Consider the following 15,085-nt stretch of genomic DNA (forward strand, 5'->3'; position numbering starts at 1 on the left):
TGAGTATCTTTGGGTCAATGAAGCAACTTAACTGCAGAATCATCACCTTCTATAGAAGGAATCTTATGGTCATTCTTTTCTTTCCCCTTCCTTAAGCTCTTAACACACTAAAAACAGTACACTATAGTTCAAAAAGCATTGGCTTTGGAGATAAAGTTTAAAAGGTTTAAATGCAATTTGACCTAAATGTCAATTAGAAGTATAATTTTGGGCAAGTTGTTGATGTCACTGAACCTCAGTTTTCTCATCTGTAGAATGGGGATAATGTCCAATTTACAGGTTTGGGAGAATTAAAATAATACACAAAAGCACCTGGCTTAATAAATGTTAGTGAAATATAGTAACAGCACAGAAGCAAATTCCAAAACCCTCAATCCCCAAACTGGAAACTGGTTGCATTACTAATAGCCTCCATCTATAACTAACATATACATCCTGCCTACTATAATTTCAGCACATTTCCTCTTAGATGGATTTGATTTTATTATGAATATATACTGATAAAGAGTAATAGAAATATTAACTTAAAAAACACACAGAATGCAAGGTTCTTGGCTTTTTCCCCCCAAACATGTTTTTTCATTTACTATACCTGTATCAACCAAGAACATCAGACGTATGCTTTCTGTTGATAATAGAGTTAACATGTTTCAGGTATCTCACATAGGATTAAAATGGAAGGCATTTTCACTCACACTTATGTATACTGGGTTTTCTTATTTATTGTTTGACTTATGTTTCAGAAACAATACTTCCTAGTTACTCGTTAAGCAACAGCCCAGAATGTGTAAATGTGGGACTAGTCTACCTAACTGGGGTGAAAGAAGAAAAGCTGGGCCCCAACCAGCTTCAGCTTGTCTGTACTACACAACACTCTTCTGTAAATGTGGTTGGCAGGCACATCAAGTGTCTATGCTATATTAAAAAATACATACATCTGCAATGGTGCCCAACTGACAGCTATGTCTGAAAATGGAATCCACTTTCAAAAGCTAAAGTCATTTGGAAACATATGTCGAATACAGTGGTGATTAAAATGGGTCACGTCATCTTTTGATCAAAATGAACACTGACGCTATTCTCTTATAGGACCAGCAGAGCGGTTTTGAAGGAATCTTCTCACCCAATTTCTCCACTCCAAAATAGAGATGGGAAAGACCGCCTAATTTATTTTCTCTGTGATCAGTACTTTTTTTTTTTTTTGAGGCAGAGTCTTGCTCTGTTGCCCAGGCTGGAGTGCAGTAGCACAATCTTGGCTCACTGCAACCTCTGCCTCCTGGGTTGAAATGATTCTTCTGCTTCAGTTTCCCAAGTGGCTGGGATTACAGGCATATGCCACCACACCCAGCTAATTTTTGTATTTTAAGTAGACATGGGGTTTTGTCATGTTGGCCCAATTGGCCTCGAATTCCTGACCTCAAGTGATCTGCCTGCGTCAGTCTCCCAAAGTGCTGGGATTACAGGCATAAGCTACCATGCCTGGCCTGTGATGAGGTACTTCTAACCTAAAAAGGTCTAAAAGCATTTGGGGCAATAGTGGAGGGCTGAAATGAGTAATGTTGACCCCTAAGAGTGCTACTCTGAAAGGTAATAGTCATTTTGATTTGGACTTGTAAGTTCTGACGATGTATTTTAAACATTAATTATTTTACATTTCTGGGTTTACCTGTGTTTTTCCTGTAAGCCTACACTGAGAGACGTGCTAGAAAATATGTACCTCTTACTCCTTATCCTAACTGTGAGGACCTTTACCAAGTAATGGCATTTGTTAGGAATTACTGGGATTCAAAAGCTGAAAGGGACTCTGTAAATTACATAATCTACTTGCCTTGATTTTAGATGAGAAGAAATGTAACAAAAAGAAAACAAAACCCAGAGAAGTTAAACGACTTGTCCAAGTCATCTGGCCCAGTCAAAAACTCAGGGGGTCTAGTATCTCGGCTTTGATCCTTGATGATCATTATCCCAGCATCATAATTTTAAGATAAGATAGGAAAGGATTTTATTGAAATACTTTTCCCATACGATCTAATTTACATGACAACCCTACAGGGCAGGCATTACTATTGTCAATTTACACACCAGGATTCAGTCGTAACTTCAGGGGCACAAATATCTAAACAGCAGACCCAGGATCTGAACCTTACATATTAACAGTTCAAGTCCTGGAGATAACTGGATGCTGCTTGCCATCCCCCACACCCAGGCACTGGTTTAGAAAACGAATCATATTGTTTCCTTGTTACTCCCACTCCTGTCTACAGGCTTTTATTATTTAAAATACAAATCATTCCTGTTTTTCTGACCCTGGGCAATACTTAATTACCCTATTGCCAGGTATTATAGCTGTGTGAAAGTAAAAGAGTTTCTTTTAAAAATTCTATAATTTAGAATTTTCTTTCTTTGATTCTCACCCATTGATTAGCTGGAATCAGTGACTCTTACTATATTTTAACATTATCAGATTTAATCTTGATCAGGAGAAAGAGCATAAAAGCAAAAATGTGGTTTACACTTAACACACCTGGCCAGCCCTTTACCTCTTACAGCATAAAGGGACATGATGAGGGTAATTCTGATCTGAATTATAACCAATAGGAATTCATGACATTCATATTTGCTGTGAGATTTAAGATATTAGGACTAGATGGTATATACTTATTAGACATAATTAACAGAGCACATTTTAAAACTATTATTAAAATGGAAACAGAATAAATTAGGCTTTCCCAAGCCCTGATTATCTTTTCCTTTTTCTTTTTTCTTAAAAACAAAACCAAAAAAAAAAAAAAAAAAAACCTTGCTTTGCATATGTTGGTGACAAGAAAGTTAATTTTGATTAATCCTTATAATTAAGCATTAAACGTGTTTCTTGCTTTCTTATAGGTCCCTAGGAAATAAATCAGTATATCCTTGACTATATAATTTATCAGAGAGGAGTTACTCAATTATGTGGAATATATTCATAAGCTTATTTTAGAAATTTATTAAAAGAAAAAACTTTCTAGGTATACTGTGATGTTATTTAACCTTCTGGTTAAGTGAAGATCTTATGCAGAAAACATCTTTGTCTCTACTTGTTTTTTATTTTTATTTTTTTAGACACAGTTTCATTTTTGTTGCCCAGGCTGGAGTGCAATGGTGCAATCTTGGCTACTGCAACCTCCACCTACCAGGTTCAAATGATTCTGCTGCCTCAGCCACCCGAGTAGCAGGGATTACAGGTATGTGCCACCATGCCTGGCTAATTTTGTGATTTTAGTAGAGACAGGGTTTCTCATTTTGGTCAGGCTGGTCTTGATCTCGCGACCACAGGTGATCTGCCTGCCTCGGCCTCCCAAAGTGTTGGGATTACAGGCATGATCCACCTCACCCGGCCTTGTCTTTACTTTTACATTTAAAACCTTTCTTGATAGTTTAGCAAATTTTCTCATCCAATTGGGCCAATCAAGTGAGCACAGCTGAATCTTTGTTTTACAACTGAGTAATTGTGTTATCTCTGATAACTTAATTTGGAGTAGGTACAATGGCAAAAAAGATATGCAAGACTGAGCTGAATAGAAATGGTTCCCAGGCATTTAAAAAAAAGTTCTAAAACCAAATAATCCAATCAAAAAACCAATAAACAAACATCTCTAATATCAAGCTTGTGTGCATGTGACTGTCGAATAATGGGAGAATGCTGATTGAGTATAATAGTTGATACTCCGCTGTTTTATTGATACTAAAAATGTGCTCATTCATTTATTTAAAAATAATTTACTGAAAGCCTACCATATGGCAGGAATTGTCCCATGTGTGTAAGACACACCAGTAGACAAAACAGGAAAAACGTCTTACCCTCATGGAGCTTATATTCCAATAGAGGAGAGAAAAAATAAACAATCTAAGTTAGAAGGTGATAACTGCTATAGGGAGAAATGACATAGGTTAAGGGGAAATCAGAGCTTAAGGGAAGATAGGTTACAATTTGGAATAGGGTGGCATGGGTAGGCTTCATTTGAGAAGATAACATTTGAGCAACAGAGCCATGGAGGTGAGGGAGTAAGCCATGCAGCTCTCAGAGAAGACCATACTAGGCAGAGGGGTCAGCAAAAGCAAAGGGCCTAGGGTGAAGTGGTACTGGGACAAAGAGGCCAAAGTGGAGGGAGGAAGGGAAGTTATGAGTGGCTGGGGTTGACTCTGTGTGTGTGTGTGTGTGTGTGTGTGTGTGTGTGTGTGCATGAGAGAGAGAGAGAACAAGAGAGTGCATGCATACATACATATGTTGGAGTAGTAATGTCTGTATTAGAGCTGACTGTCATTGGCATCCTCCCTTGACCTTGATTCATGTCAAGAGCCAATAGCACCACTGACCAGAAACACTAAGGGTGGTGTTGCCACAGATCAAAATAGAAGTGCAACTACTAGAATGCAAACACAGTTTTTAAAAGCAAAGGAAATGTTTTACTTATTAATTGCTGACCTGACTTCAAAGTGCTTTGACAGGCCAAGTCTATGAGGTAAGACAATGTGGTTAGTATAATAAGAGTACTTATTAGTCTAAGCCAGCCAGAAACACCACTGAAAATAACCCTTCTCATTCCTGGCAGCTAGGCCAGTTTCAGAGGATTCTGACAAATAATAGAAACTTTTAAAGTTTACATGTAACTACATTAAGTTAAACTTCTTTTAGTCATTAAAAGGTGTTAACATATGAATGAAGTGTGCCTATCTGGGTAAATAATTACCCTACACATACACAAAATTCGCAATCTGGATGGTCTAACTGTATTTAAGAAACAGAGTTTCCCAGAAAGGTGCTCTTATTTGATAAATGGCTGTCAATATGAAAATACACTGCAACAGTTATTTTATTTAGCTAAAGAATGTCAAGAACTGAATGGAGCATTAGGTTACAAAGTTTAAAAGTTAATACAGCAATACACAGTATTTGTATTAGAGCTTTAAGTAGATAAATTAAATTGAAATGTGTCTCTTAAGCAGTCATTGAACAAGCAAGATGAGAAATAAATTGAGCTTCACATCCGCCTTTATGGCATCTAACAACTGTGTCTGTCAACACACGGATCCTTTTCACTGTCAATTCAACACACATTTTGCAGACCTTGGGCCTGCAATTATTTCATTTCCTTTCTTGGAAATGTAATTTCCACTTACTTTTGGAGAATAAAAGGCAGACAAAAGGAGGAAGGAGTTGCAGTATTTTCTGATTCAGATTATCTGCGTAAAACGGTAAAGGAAAAAAATCTATACACACACACTGAAGCATTTATCAGAAACTAACTTGTCTCAGCGAAATTGCTTTTGTGTCTGGATATTGGTTCAAATGTAGCCAGATTGTTGATGTCAAATTAGGTGTTAAACAAATTTAATAGGAAAGATGGAGAATGAATATAGATCATCTTTCTGTTAGAACTGTTCAAATGACTCTAGTCAAAAGAAAGACACATGACTACAGGAGAAAATGTGGTTTTAAATACAATGAAATTAGATAAAACTGTAAATCAGCAAAGAAGGTCATTCATTCCTGAAGAGAAAAAAAGTTAATAGCAGCAATGAGAGAATGCAAAAGAGGAAGAAAATACCAGTTGGCAAAAATAGATCCGAACTGAATTTCAACTTCATTTGTCCAGGTTTCACCTTTTGAGCTAAGACAGCTAGAGTTACCAAAAAAAAGGTGGGGGGGAGGTTCTTTCTCTCTTGATAGGATGGAAATCAGAGGTTTAATTAACCATGATTACAATATTCAGCTGATCTGATTTGTCTCACCTCTTCCTTTTCTTTAAGTGACAAACTAGCTGACATCCTGGCAAGAGAACTAAAGCAAAACTGTAGACTAATTTCAAAAAGAGCTGCCATTGTTATAAAACAAATTGATCCTCCACTAGATCTGTCTGAAACACATTCAACAGCAGGATTAACTCTTTGACAATCAAAGTGCCACTCTGAAGCAAGTCTATACAGATAACTCTTCATATCGTATGTTTTCATTTTCAGCATAGAGCAATATTAGACACATCTTTGACTGAGGACTAGAAAAGACGTTTGCAAAAATGTGCCCTTCTAAGTAGCCTCTAAAAGATCTAGTATCTTCTTGAGCTGCTCATGAACCATTAAGAGGGATATCTATGTATTTAATCTCAAAAGACTGATTAAGTGTCTCCTGATGCTTATTATCAGTATCAGATAGAGTCAGTATCATCCAGATCAATTTTTTTTTGTGTGTAGAAGAACCTGATAACCAAACCAGTTTAGGGGAAGTAAAACTTGTTCTTGTTGGAAATCTGCTCTGCTTTGGTGGTACTACGGCATTTTAATCTACCAGGACCACGCTGAGAAACTGTGTACTGATCTTTAAGAAACCACAAAATCCCAGGCCACAATTCCCGCACTGACCAGAGTCCTTAGTAATACTGGAATTGTGAAAACTCTTTTCCTCTCACAGAGTATGGCTTTCTGACAGCCCTACTTGAACCATTTCGCCTCTCAAGATTTAATTCTTCCCAAAACTCAGCTCAGCTTTGTACATGGTACCTGCTTTGGATCTGAATAAGATCTCTAAGTTAGAACCCTAGAATGAAAAGCTGGCCCATCAAATGAAAGAAGACAATTTACTGGTGAGCCAAATCAAAATCTCTCTAAAGAGACACAAATCAAAGAAACACACAAGTTAGTCATTACAGATTCTTCTATACACCACTTAGTAAAGAGCATCATTACTTACTGAAACGTAACCTTGGAACTTGTGCATCCTTCCAATTTACGGGGCCCTTCACCTGGCTCAGGTGTTGGGGGGGACGGGCTGTTGAATTCTGCCTCCAGAGTTTTCTTGTTCAAGGCTGTTTTTGTTACACTGGATACAGAACCCAACACTGGCATGGATTTGGACTCTGAGGTGGCTAATATCCCGGTTGGACCTTAAAACCAAACACATACCTCAAGTTTAATAATTCTGTACGATGCTTATTAATATGGTACTGAAAAACAGATTAGCTGAAAATCCCTCAAGAAGTGAAAAGGCCAAGTCTTTTAAAATTTCAAAAGCATGGTGGAGAATGTTCTTGATGGAAATCTGCTCTGCTTTGGTGGTACTACGATGTTTCAATCTACCAGAACCACACTGAGAAATTGTGTACAGATCTTTAAGAAACCACAAAATCCCAGGCCACAATTCCCTCACTGACCAGAGTCCTTAGTAATACTGGAATTGTGAAAACTCTTTTCCTCTCACAGAGTATGGCTTTCTGACAGCCCTACTTGAACCATTTTGCCCCTCAAGAGTTAATTCTTCCCAAAACTCAGCTCTGCATTTTAAATAGAATTTGGAACAATGTCAAAAGGCTCAACGCTCTTTCTAAAAGGCTCATGAAGGCTTCTTGAGCATTAAAGAGCTTTTATGAACATTTTCATTTTAATGTGAATGAGAAGTAAGTGGATTTATTTCCTCTTAAAACACAGACACAAAATCATAAAAATTAAGTGGGACAGAGTTTGGCTATTTACCTTTTGGACTTTTCTACTCTTTAGGACAGGATTTAAAAACTATAATATAACTTGTTACTTAAATTATTGGCATATCAATCTAAAAATTCTGGGCACTGAAGCCAGCCCCTAATTTTAGGTAAAAAGATTCTATCCTAGGCAGTTTTTCTCAAAGCAAGATGCTAGTAAGTGCTTCTTGAAACTTCAGAAGGAATGCTTTTAAAACAAAGAGATTTATGAAATAAGTCACAAATATGCAAATTAAATGACTATTTCTAGAAATAAAGTGGGATGATAACCTTGAAATGTACCAGTAAGAAGAGCACAAAACTTGGGTGCCTATCCCTAAAGAAATGTCAGATAATCTTAAGATGGAAAGTACTAGTGGGTATAATCCAAAATGCTGGTTAATCTCTGACCATTGACATTAAGCTCTGGAATGCTATTCTTACATTTGGATTTAATGTGCCTGATGTACTCAGTATAACCGTGTAACATATCAACTCTAAAAATGAAGGTCTAATTTGAAAAACCTACCTGAGAGAAACTAAAAAATTGTAAAGCCATTCTGTTGGACACCTCTCTGAGCCTTGCTCTATGCAGGTGACACAGAACCTCTCTGTTCTAATGGAAGCCCCAGTTTACAAAGCATTCGTTTCTGCCTTCCCTATTTATTTAACTTATGCTATCTCGACAGACAAGTTTGAACATTGGATATTTTGACTTAAAAGGTCTTTTCTGGCTGGGCACCATGGCTCACGCCTGTAATCCCAGCACTTTGGAGGCTGAGTTGGGTAGATCACCTGAGGTCAGGAGTTCAAGACCAGCCAAGTAAACATGGTGAAACTCTGTCTGTACTAGAAGTACAAAAATTAGCTGGGCGTGATGGCAGGTGCCTATAATCCTAGATACTCAGGAGGCTGAGGCAAGATAATCGCTTGAACCTGGGAGGCAGAGGTTGCAGTGAGCTGAGATTGCACCACTATAGTCTAGTTTGGGAGACAAAGACTATGTCTAAAAAAAAAAAAAAAAAAAAAAAAAAGCCCTATTCCTCCTAGCTATGTCAAGCCTCATGTTGCATGGGGCTGTGGCAGTTAAGAGAGAAGGGCAGGAAGATCAATTATTAGAGTTCCTAAAGATATAAATTTGAAGTTGAATTCAAGATTTGCTTTTGATCAGCTCTATTCTGTCCTTAGATAAGTGTTGACTACAATACTAGGTAGCTCTAAACAATCTGTCCTTGTAAGAAAGGTCTGCTTCTAAATACACCAACGCATTTTCTGTAAAAAGGAAGGAGAGTAGTGAGCTAAGCTACAGCTCTTATACTTTTCTTATATACAAAAAGAAATTTTTAAAAATGTACAGTTTAAGATTATTATTACTGCAACCTGTCTAAGCCACCCAATGTTCTCCAAGAGGCACTTGCTGCTCTTTGAAGTGTCAGTTTGGTAGGCTACAAGACTCGATAAAACAAGGGAAAGTCAGTTAGGTGCCTAAGAAAAACCCTAAGGAAAAGGGTACAACATCCTTTGCCCTTGGGGGAGAAAACCACATTAACCTGATACCTTAGTTCTGCAAACCTCAGGCGTCTTTCTTCTGACGTTTCCTTTGTCTACTTGTGACCTCACATTTACTTTCCTATAAGCCTTTGGGGGCAGAAGAAAACCACCTCAGAGATTCAACTACCTGAGACACCAAGCTATCCAACTCCTCACCTCTGTCACCTGACTTCCACCATGCAGCTCTGTGGCTTTACTTTCTTCCTTACTTTCCCCCTCTGGAATTTTCACTTTGTCATTCCACAGCCTTTATAAAAACATTCACATGGTAAATACCACCTCCAGTTTGATAATAGAAAAATGTTTGTACCACCTAAAAAATGGTATGATTTCTCCTTTAGATGATGAGAGTTTGTAAGTTTGTTTCCTTCTTTTTTTTTTCTTTTGCTTTGGCTATTAGAAAACTCAAAGGAAATTTCTGCTCAATTACAAGTCACTCTCTTAGCGTATGTTTGCTCTCCACCTAGCCAATGGCAGTTCTTACTTTTCTATTCATTTATTAACGGTTCTACTGAATGTATATTTTCTATTCTAACTGACCTAAAATAATGCATTAAATATTTGTATATTGGAGAAATGTAGTAAATAAAATGAAAGAGTCCCACCATGTACATGGAATATATTCTTTTCTCTACTCTGAAATATTCAAATTTCCATATAAAGTGAAAACCTTTGCTCACTTCTTCCATTGAAAACTAATTCTGAAATGTGAGTGTTGTACATTTTGACCAAAATCATGAGTGAAGTAAGAATGTTTCTGGAGAAATAAAAAAGCCAGTGGCAAAATACAGAATGCGAATGACAGAGCACTAAAATGGCACAAGGACAACGTCCTTAAAAATAGCAATGTTTACATGAGCAACTTTAAGGCTGAAACAATGAAAAGGATGACTCAAGCACTGATGAAGTCACAAAATGACTAACAATTGTACGTCTCGGGCTGCATAATGCTTGTAAAGCCATCCTAGGGAAAAAAAGGCTGTGGTAACCTCTTAATTTTCCTGAAGTAGTTGTTTTCACGGCATTGTAGGTGGCAGAATCCTTGTAGGATTTTTAACAACAGAACTTCCAGACCAACCTAAAAATCGAATGCCGATCTTTTTTTAAAGAAGAAAACAAAAGTTTCGTCTTTTTATAATAAAAGTTTGGTTGGTATTAAGCCACTTTGGGTTCAAGGAATCAATTTACTCAATTGTCTGAGTAAATCTCTCTCTGAACATTAGAACTTGATGATCAAAAATCCATCTGTAATATTGTAGCTACTTAAATTTGGTCGACGTGACTCAGTATTTTCCAGATTTAAAACTATATGATAGACTCCTTGAAGCTGACTGAATTTAGTCAGGAAGCTTCAGGCCATTAGCTGTGGTTACTGATTAATTTTACTTTAAGGTAGTTTTTTAAAGTCGGCCTCCTGCCTGCCCACAACGGGAAACCTCATGAAGGTTTCTGTCAATTCCCATGATCCAGCTGATGAAGCAGCACAAGACATGCGTAGTTCTGGGATAAATATGGAGGCTAATACCGACCTAATGTCACACAAATACAAACTGAACTCAATACTTGATCAGATAGTACATTACAGTTGGTGACAGAGCTGGAATTTCACAGTCACTCATTTCACAGGCAGGCACAGTAAGCTAAATGGATACAAAGAGTCATGATGATTTTCCTGCACTTGTAACTTATGTGTAATTTCTACTACAACTACTAATGATTTCTCACATATTGATTTAATCTTTAGAATAATCCTAGGAAGCAGTGCTTTTATTATTCTCATTTTATAGATGAAGAAACTGAGGCACAGAGAAGTTGAGTAATTAGCCTAAGGGCAACCAGCTGGTATACAGGAGAACTAGGACTCAAACTTGGGTGGTCTGACTCCAGAGCCTGGACTTGATGCTATATGGTTGCCGAAACTCTTTCTGAATTTCTTTACCAAGGGCATCTGGCATTCAGCAAATCAGATCTATAAAGGCCTGGTTACTTACAAATAAATAAATATATCAATAAATGAAAATATCTATGAGTTCTTATGAGATATGCATAAATATCTTAACCCATCCCATACTTCTCACTCACATTAAAAATAAATATTTTAATAATAATTTTTAAAAGATTGTTTCATGTTAAAAGGGACTTAGAAGAAGGTGTTTCAGAGGTGAAGAGAAGGACTGTGGAGAAGTCAAACCAGCTTACTACTGCTATCTGCTTCTGCTGTCACCTTTCTGCGACGCAAAATCCTTTCTAACTCAGTTTCACTGTTTTCAGGGTCAAGGGATTTTAAGCTTCTTGAACTAGTGGATTTGTTAAGTGTCCCCTAAAGTGAAAACAAAACAAAAACAAAAAGGTTAATGTCTTAATACAATACACAAAAGAACATAAAAATCAAACCATGAAAACATTCCCAGAATTTGAATGGAATTAGGAAATAAAATGAATTTGCTATATATTAATTTTTTTAATGTGCACATTTTCAATAAGACAGAGTGTTGGATCATTTAAGAAGATGCTACTGATGGTGTAAAATGCTAGCTTTTGTTTCAGAAGAACAGTACAAGAACACTTCTGGAAGAGGTGACTATATGAAATTCATCAGGGGGAAGGTACTTGCATATCGATGATTAAGACTGATGTATTGACTGGGTAGAGAAGAGAATTGATATATTAAACTCACCTTAGAAGGAAATCTTTATATGGCAGCCACAAGCTACTAAACTGAAATCATAGTGGCACTGAAAAATGTGTGACCAATTCTTCAGAAAGTAGCCCTGGCTGCACACCTGATGTCCATGGCGTCGTGACTGTCAAAGGAGGCACATAATGCTCTCCCGTGGCCGACCCAAAGAAGGGTTGTACTGAGCACATCTTGACTTCAGTGTGAAAGGAAAGTTATAATCATACAGAGGGTAAAGCAAGGGTCAACATCTTAACTCCACATTCTTAACACAGGAGACAGTTAATGTATTATTCAGGGCCCAGAAGATGCTGAAGGAAGCAAGAGATGCTATAAATCTACTCCTCCTGAAACTGATACTGGCTTTCAAGAAGACAGAAAGATCCATGTTTCCCTGCTCTGACTCCTCTGGGAAGTATGTCACAGAGTGTTAGCTACGGTTTTCCATCTCCATTACTAGTCAAGTGTTTGTACAGAACACTGGGTGATGTACTTCTCAGTGATATATAAGGATTTAATACATCAACAAGTCTTTCATAAGAGATGCCCATTATTTCTTTGAAATGGTCCTTCTCAGCTGTGCCACACACTTGGGCAGCAGCGGAGGGAGGGGAAGACAGGAGAACCATAATCTTTTGATCAGAGGAAAAAAGAACCTCAAGTCTGGTTTAACTTGCCAGACTTCATGACAGAGTCAAAAGGCAGCTTTTGTCCACCAAGGCTAATAACCTTTCCAGCCTTTGTATTGGTTGAACTCACTGAGGGGTTGCCTTAATCCTGCTCCCTCCTGGCCTGCCAACTACCTGAAGGATTCTAAGAATTCTACTGGCTAAAAATGGTAACACTTGTTTCTTCTTTAGCCTATAAAACAAAAAAAGGTGCTTGTAAAATCAGATGGTTACAAACATCATATGTTACAAGCTATGTTGTTTTGTTTCGGGAAGTTTTTCTCTAACTGCTTCAAGTCATAAAAAAGTATAGAAAGTTATATAAAAGTTGCCAGGGAAGAATCTGACTAACAAGATTAGATTATAAGCCTCATATTTTAACCAGGCATATAATTTTTTTCCCTACAAGTACCTCGTTTTGCCAGGCATGGTGGCTCACGCCTGTAATCCCAGCACTTGTGGAGGCTGAGGCAGGTGGATTATGAGGTCAGGAGTTTGAGACCAGCCTGACCAACATGATGAAGCCCTGTCTCTACTAAAAATACAAAAATTAGCCAGCGTGGTGGCACACGCCTGTGATCCCAGCTACTCAGGAGGTTGAGGCAGGGGAATCGCTTGAACCTGGGAGGCAGAGGTTGCAGTGACCGAGATTGCACCATTATACTCCAACCTGGGAGAAAGAGTGAGACTCTGTCTCAAAAAAAAAAAAAAAAAAAAAAAATAGTGCCTTGTTTTGCTTTTCATTTATTGTGAAAAATTCATTAAATACATTAAAAGGAATATCACATCACAAATCACACTATAATGGCTTATTTTATCATTAAAATCTAGCTTGTTTCTTTAACAATGCTGATATGATTTTGTGTAGAAGAGTCATATCATGAGGTATGACCGATACTGACAAGATACAGAAAACAGAACTACAGCCACTTTAGATATATTTGAAAAAAGTACTACAACAACTATTCCATATCCTTTGTATTTATAATTTTTAAAAACTTACCGTCTCTATCATTTGTAAACAGATATTTGAAAAACATATGGTTATCACTACTAAAATATGTTATAAAACTACTACATTGTTTGAATATCAAGGACACTGTGTAATTTTTCTCAATCACTTGATTTAATTCAAGGAAAATTCATGTGTGTGTTCATACATACATACGTACCTTTAAAGGATATCTCTTTTGATGAGTGTATCTTTCACAATATTTTCTAGTTTTTTATTTGGACAACAGCATTCTTTCCTCAAATTCTTGACTGTGGTAAGCTATTCTCTCATCATACCTGATTACTGAAGGAATCCATTTTCCACGTTCTAACCCTTGAATTCCCAACTTCTTTCTCCATTTACTGATGGATGAGGTGGCTTCAGCTAATTTATGAGTAAACTTTCAATACAGGGGCAATTGTGGAGGAAATAAAGGTTTCTGCATGACTCTCAACTGAAATGATGATGAGCTCAGCTAATAAAATACCAAGACTATTTTAAGTTATCTCTTTATATTAGAAGCATAAAATTTGAGAATCAGAAATTAACTTAGAAACTCTGCAGTAAATGCAATTCCTTCACTTTATAGAAAAGAGAATTCAAATTCAGTGAGCCTCAGGATCTGGGGCCAGGTCCCACAGTAAGTCACTGATAGGGCTGGATCTAGAACATAGATTTCCCAAGTCCCAAATCAGTGCTCTTTTTCTACTTCAAACCACTGCGATCATTTAATGATCTTAAGCTCCATGCTAGTTAAATGTTCATAATACTGACTAATCTAACTGTCAGACAAAATTAACTATTCAAAAATTTCTAGGTACTTTGGAAAACTGAAGATGACTGGAAAAGACCCATAATATAATTTTTTAAAAGTTGCTTTTAGTTCTTGGATTTAGAGCCAATTGAAATTGAGAAGACAATTTTAATTTGCATCAATTTATTCTTCAGAAATCACCACTGTCACTTAGAGTGGCTTTTTAAGTGACTGGGGTGACTCAAAAGGCTTCATTTCCTAAACCTCAAAACCTTTCGTGACTATGAGAAATGGACTATACATATTTGTATCTACAAAATATCCAGCTTTAAAACTTAAGCATAAGTAGGTTTGGAAAAATGAGTTCAGTCAATACTGAGACATTAAAAATTGGCTTGAAAATTGTTCAACTCAAAAAATAGAGTAGGATTTTCAAACTCCTACTTGTTTTCTACCAGTGAGCTAACTTAGCAGAAGGCCCCATCACTAAGTCTTATGGGTCATGTCCATTTCATCAAAAAATAAAAATAAAAAAAAATAACCCACACTGAGCTTCTTCCTGGTTCTGTTCGACAACAGAACTGAACACCACGTTTCTTGGTTTCTTGATATCCCCTGGTTCCGGTGCCTGCTTTCCACTTCACTACACAACTGCAGGCTTTTCGTGTTCCATCTTGTTTCTTACACACCATGATTGTAAGGTTGGCACCATGTGCTTTACAGGGCACTAACTTCAATAATCCAAATAGTATGAACTCCAGCAACAAGCACCACTCAAGACCCAAATGTTTGGCAGGCTGCACTAGGAGCTTTTTTTTTTCCTCTTTCTTATAAGAATGTGTATTGTTTGTAGGCTCCAGGTGACTGGGAATTACAAATAGTCCAGCCTCCCTCAAAGAAACTTCTATGGGAGAAGAGAAGAACTGCTACTTGGCAAAGAGTAGGGGA

At 37.2% G+C, this 15,085-nt stretch overlaps 1 protein-coding gene across 5 annotated transcripts in view; it reads right to left on the reverse strand.

Annotated features, from left to right (window-relative positions):
* SHTN1 (shootin 1) overlaps positions 1–15,085 on the reverse strand; it is a 153,407-nt gene that overhangs the window by 42,217 nt on the left and 96,105 nt on the right. For 4 of the 5 annotated variants that reach the window (XM_010332583.3, XM_074382951.1, XM_074382952.1 and 1 more), the window contains 2 exons: positions 11,244–11,364; positions 6,728–6,920 (listed from right to left, as the gene is read on the reverse strand). The exons of the other annotated variant lie outside the window; for it this stretch is intronic. In XM_010332583.3, the coding sequence (XP_010330885.3) occupies positions 6,728–6,920; positions 11,244–11,364 (314 nt within the window). The remainder of the gene's footprint in view (positions 1–6,727; positions 6,921–11,243; positions 11,365–15,085) is intronic. 5 annotated transcript variants of the gene reach the window in all.

The sequence above is a fragment of the Saimiri boliviensis genome, chromosome 12 (assembly GCF_048565385.1).
Source record: "Saimiri boliviensis isolate mSaiBol1 chromosome 12, mSaiBol1.pri, whole genome shotgun sequence".
NCBI lineage: Eukaryota > Metazoa > Chordata > Mammalia > Primates > Cebidae > Saimiri > Saimiri boliviensis.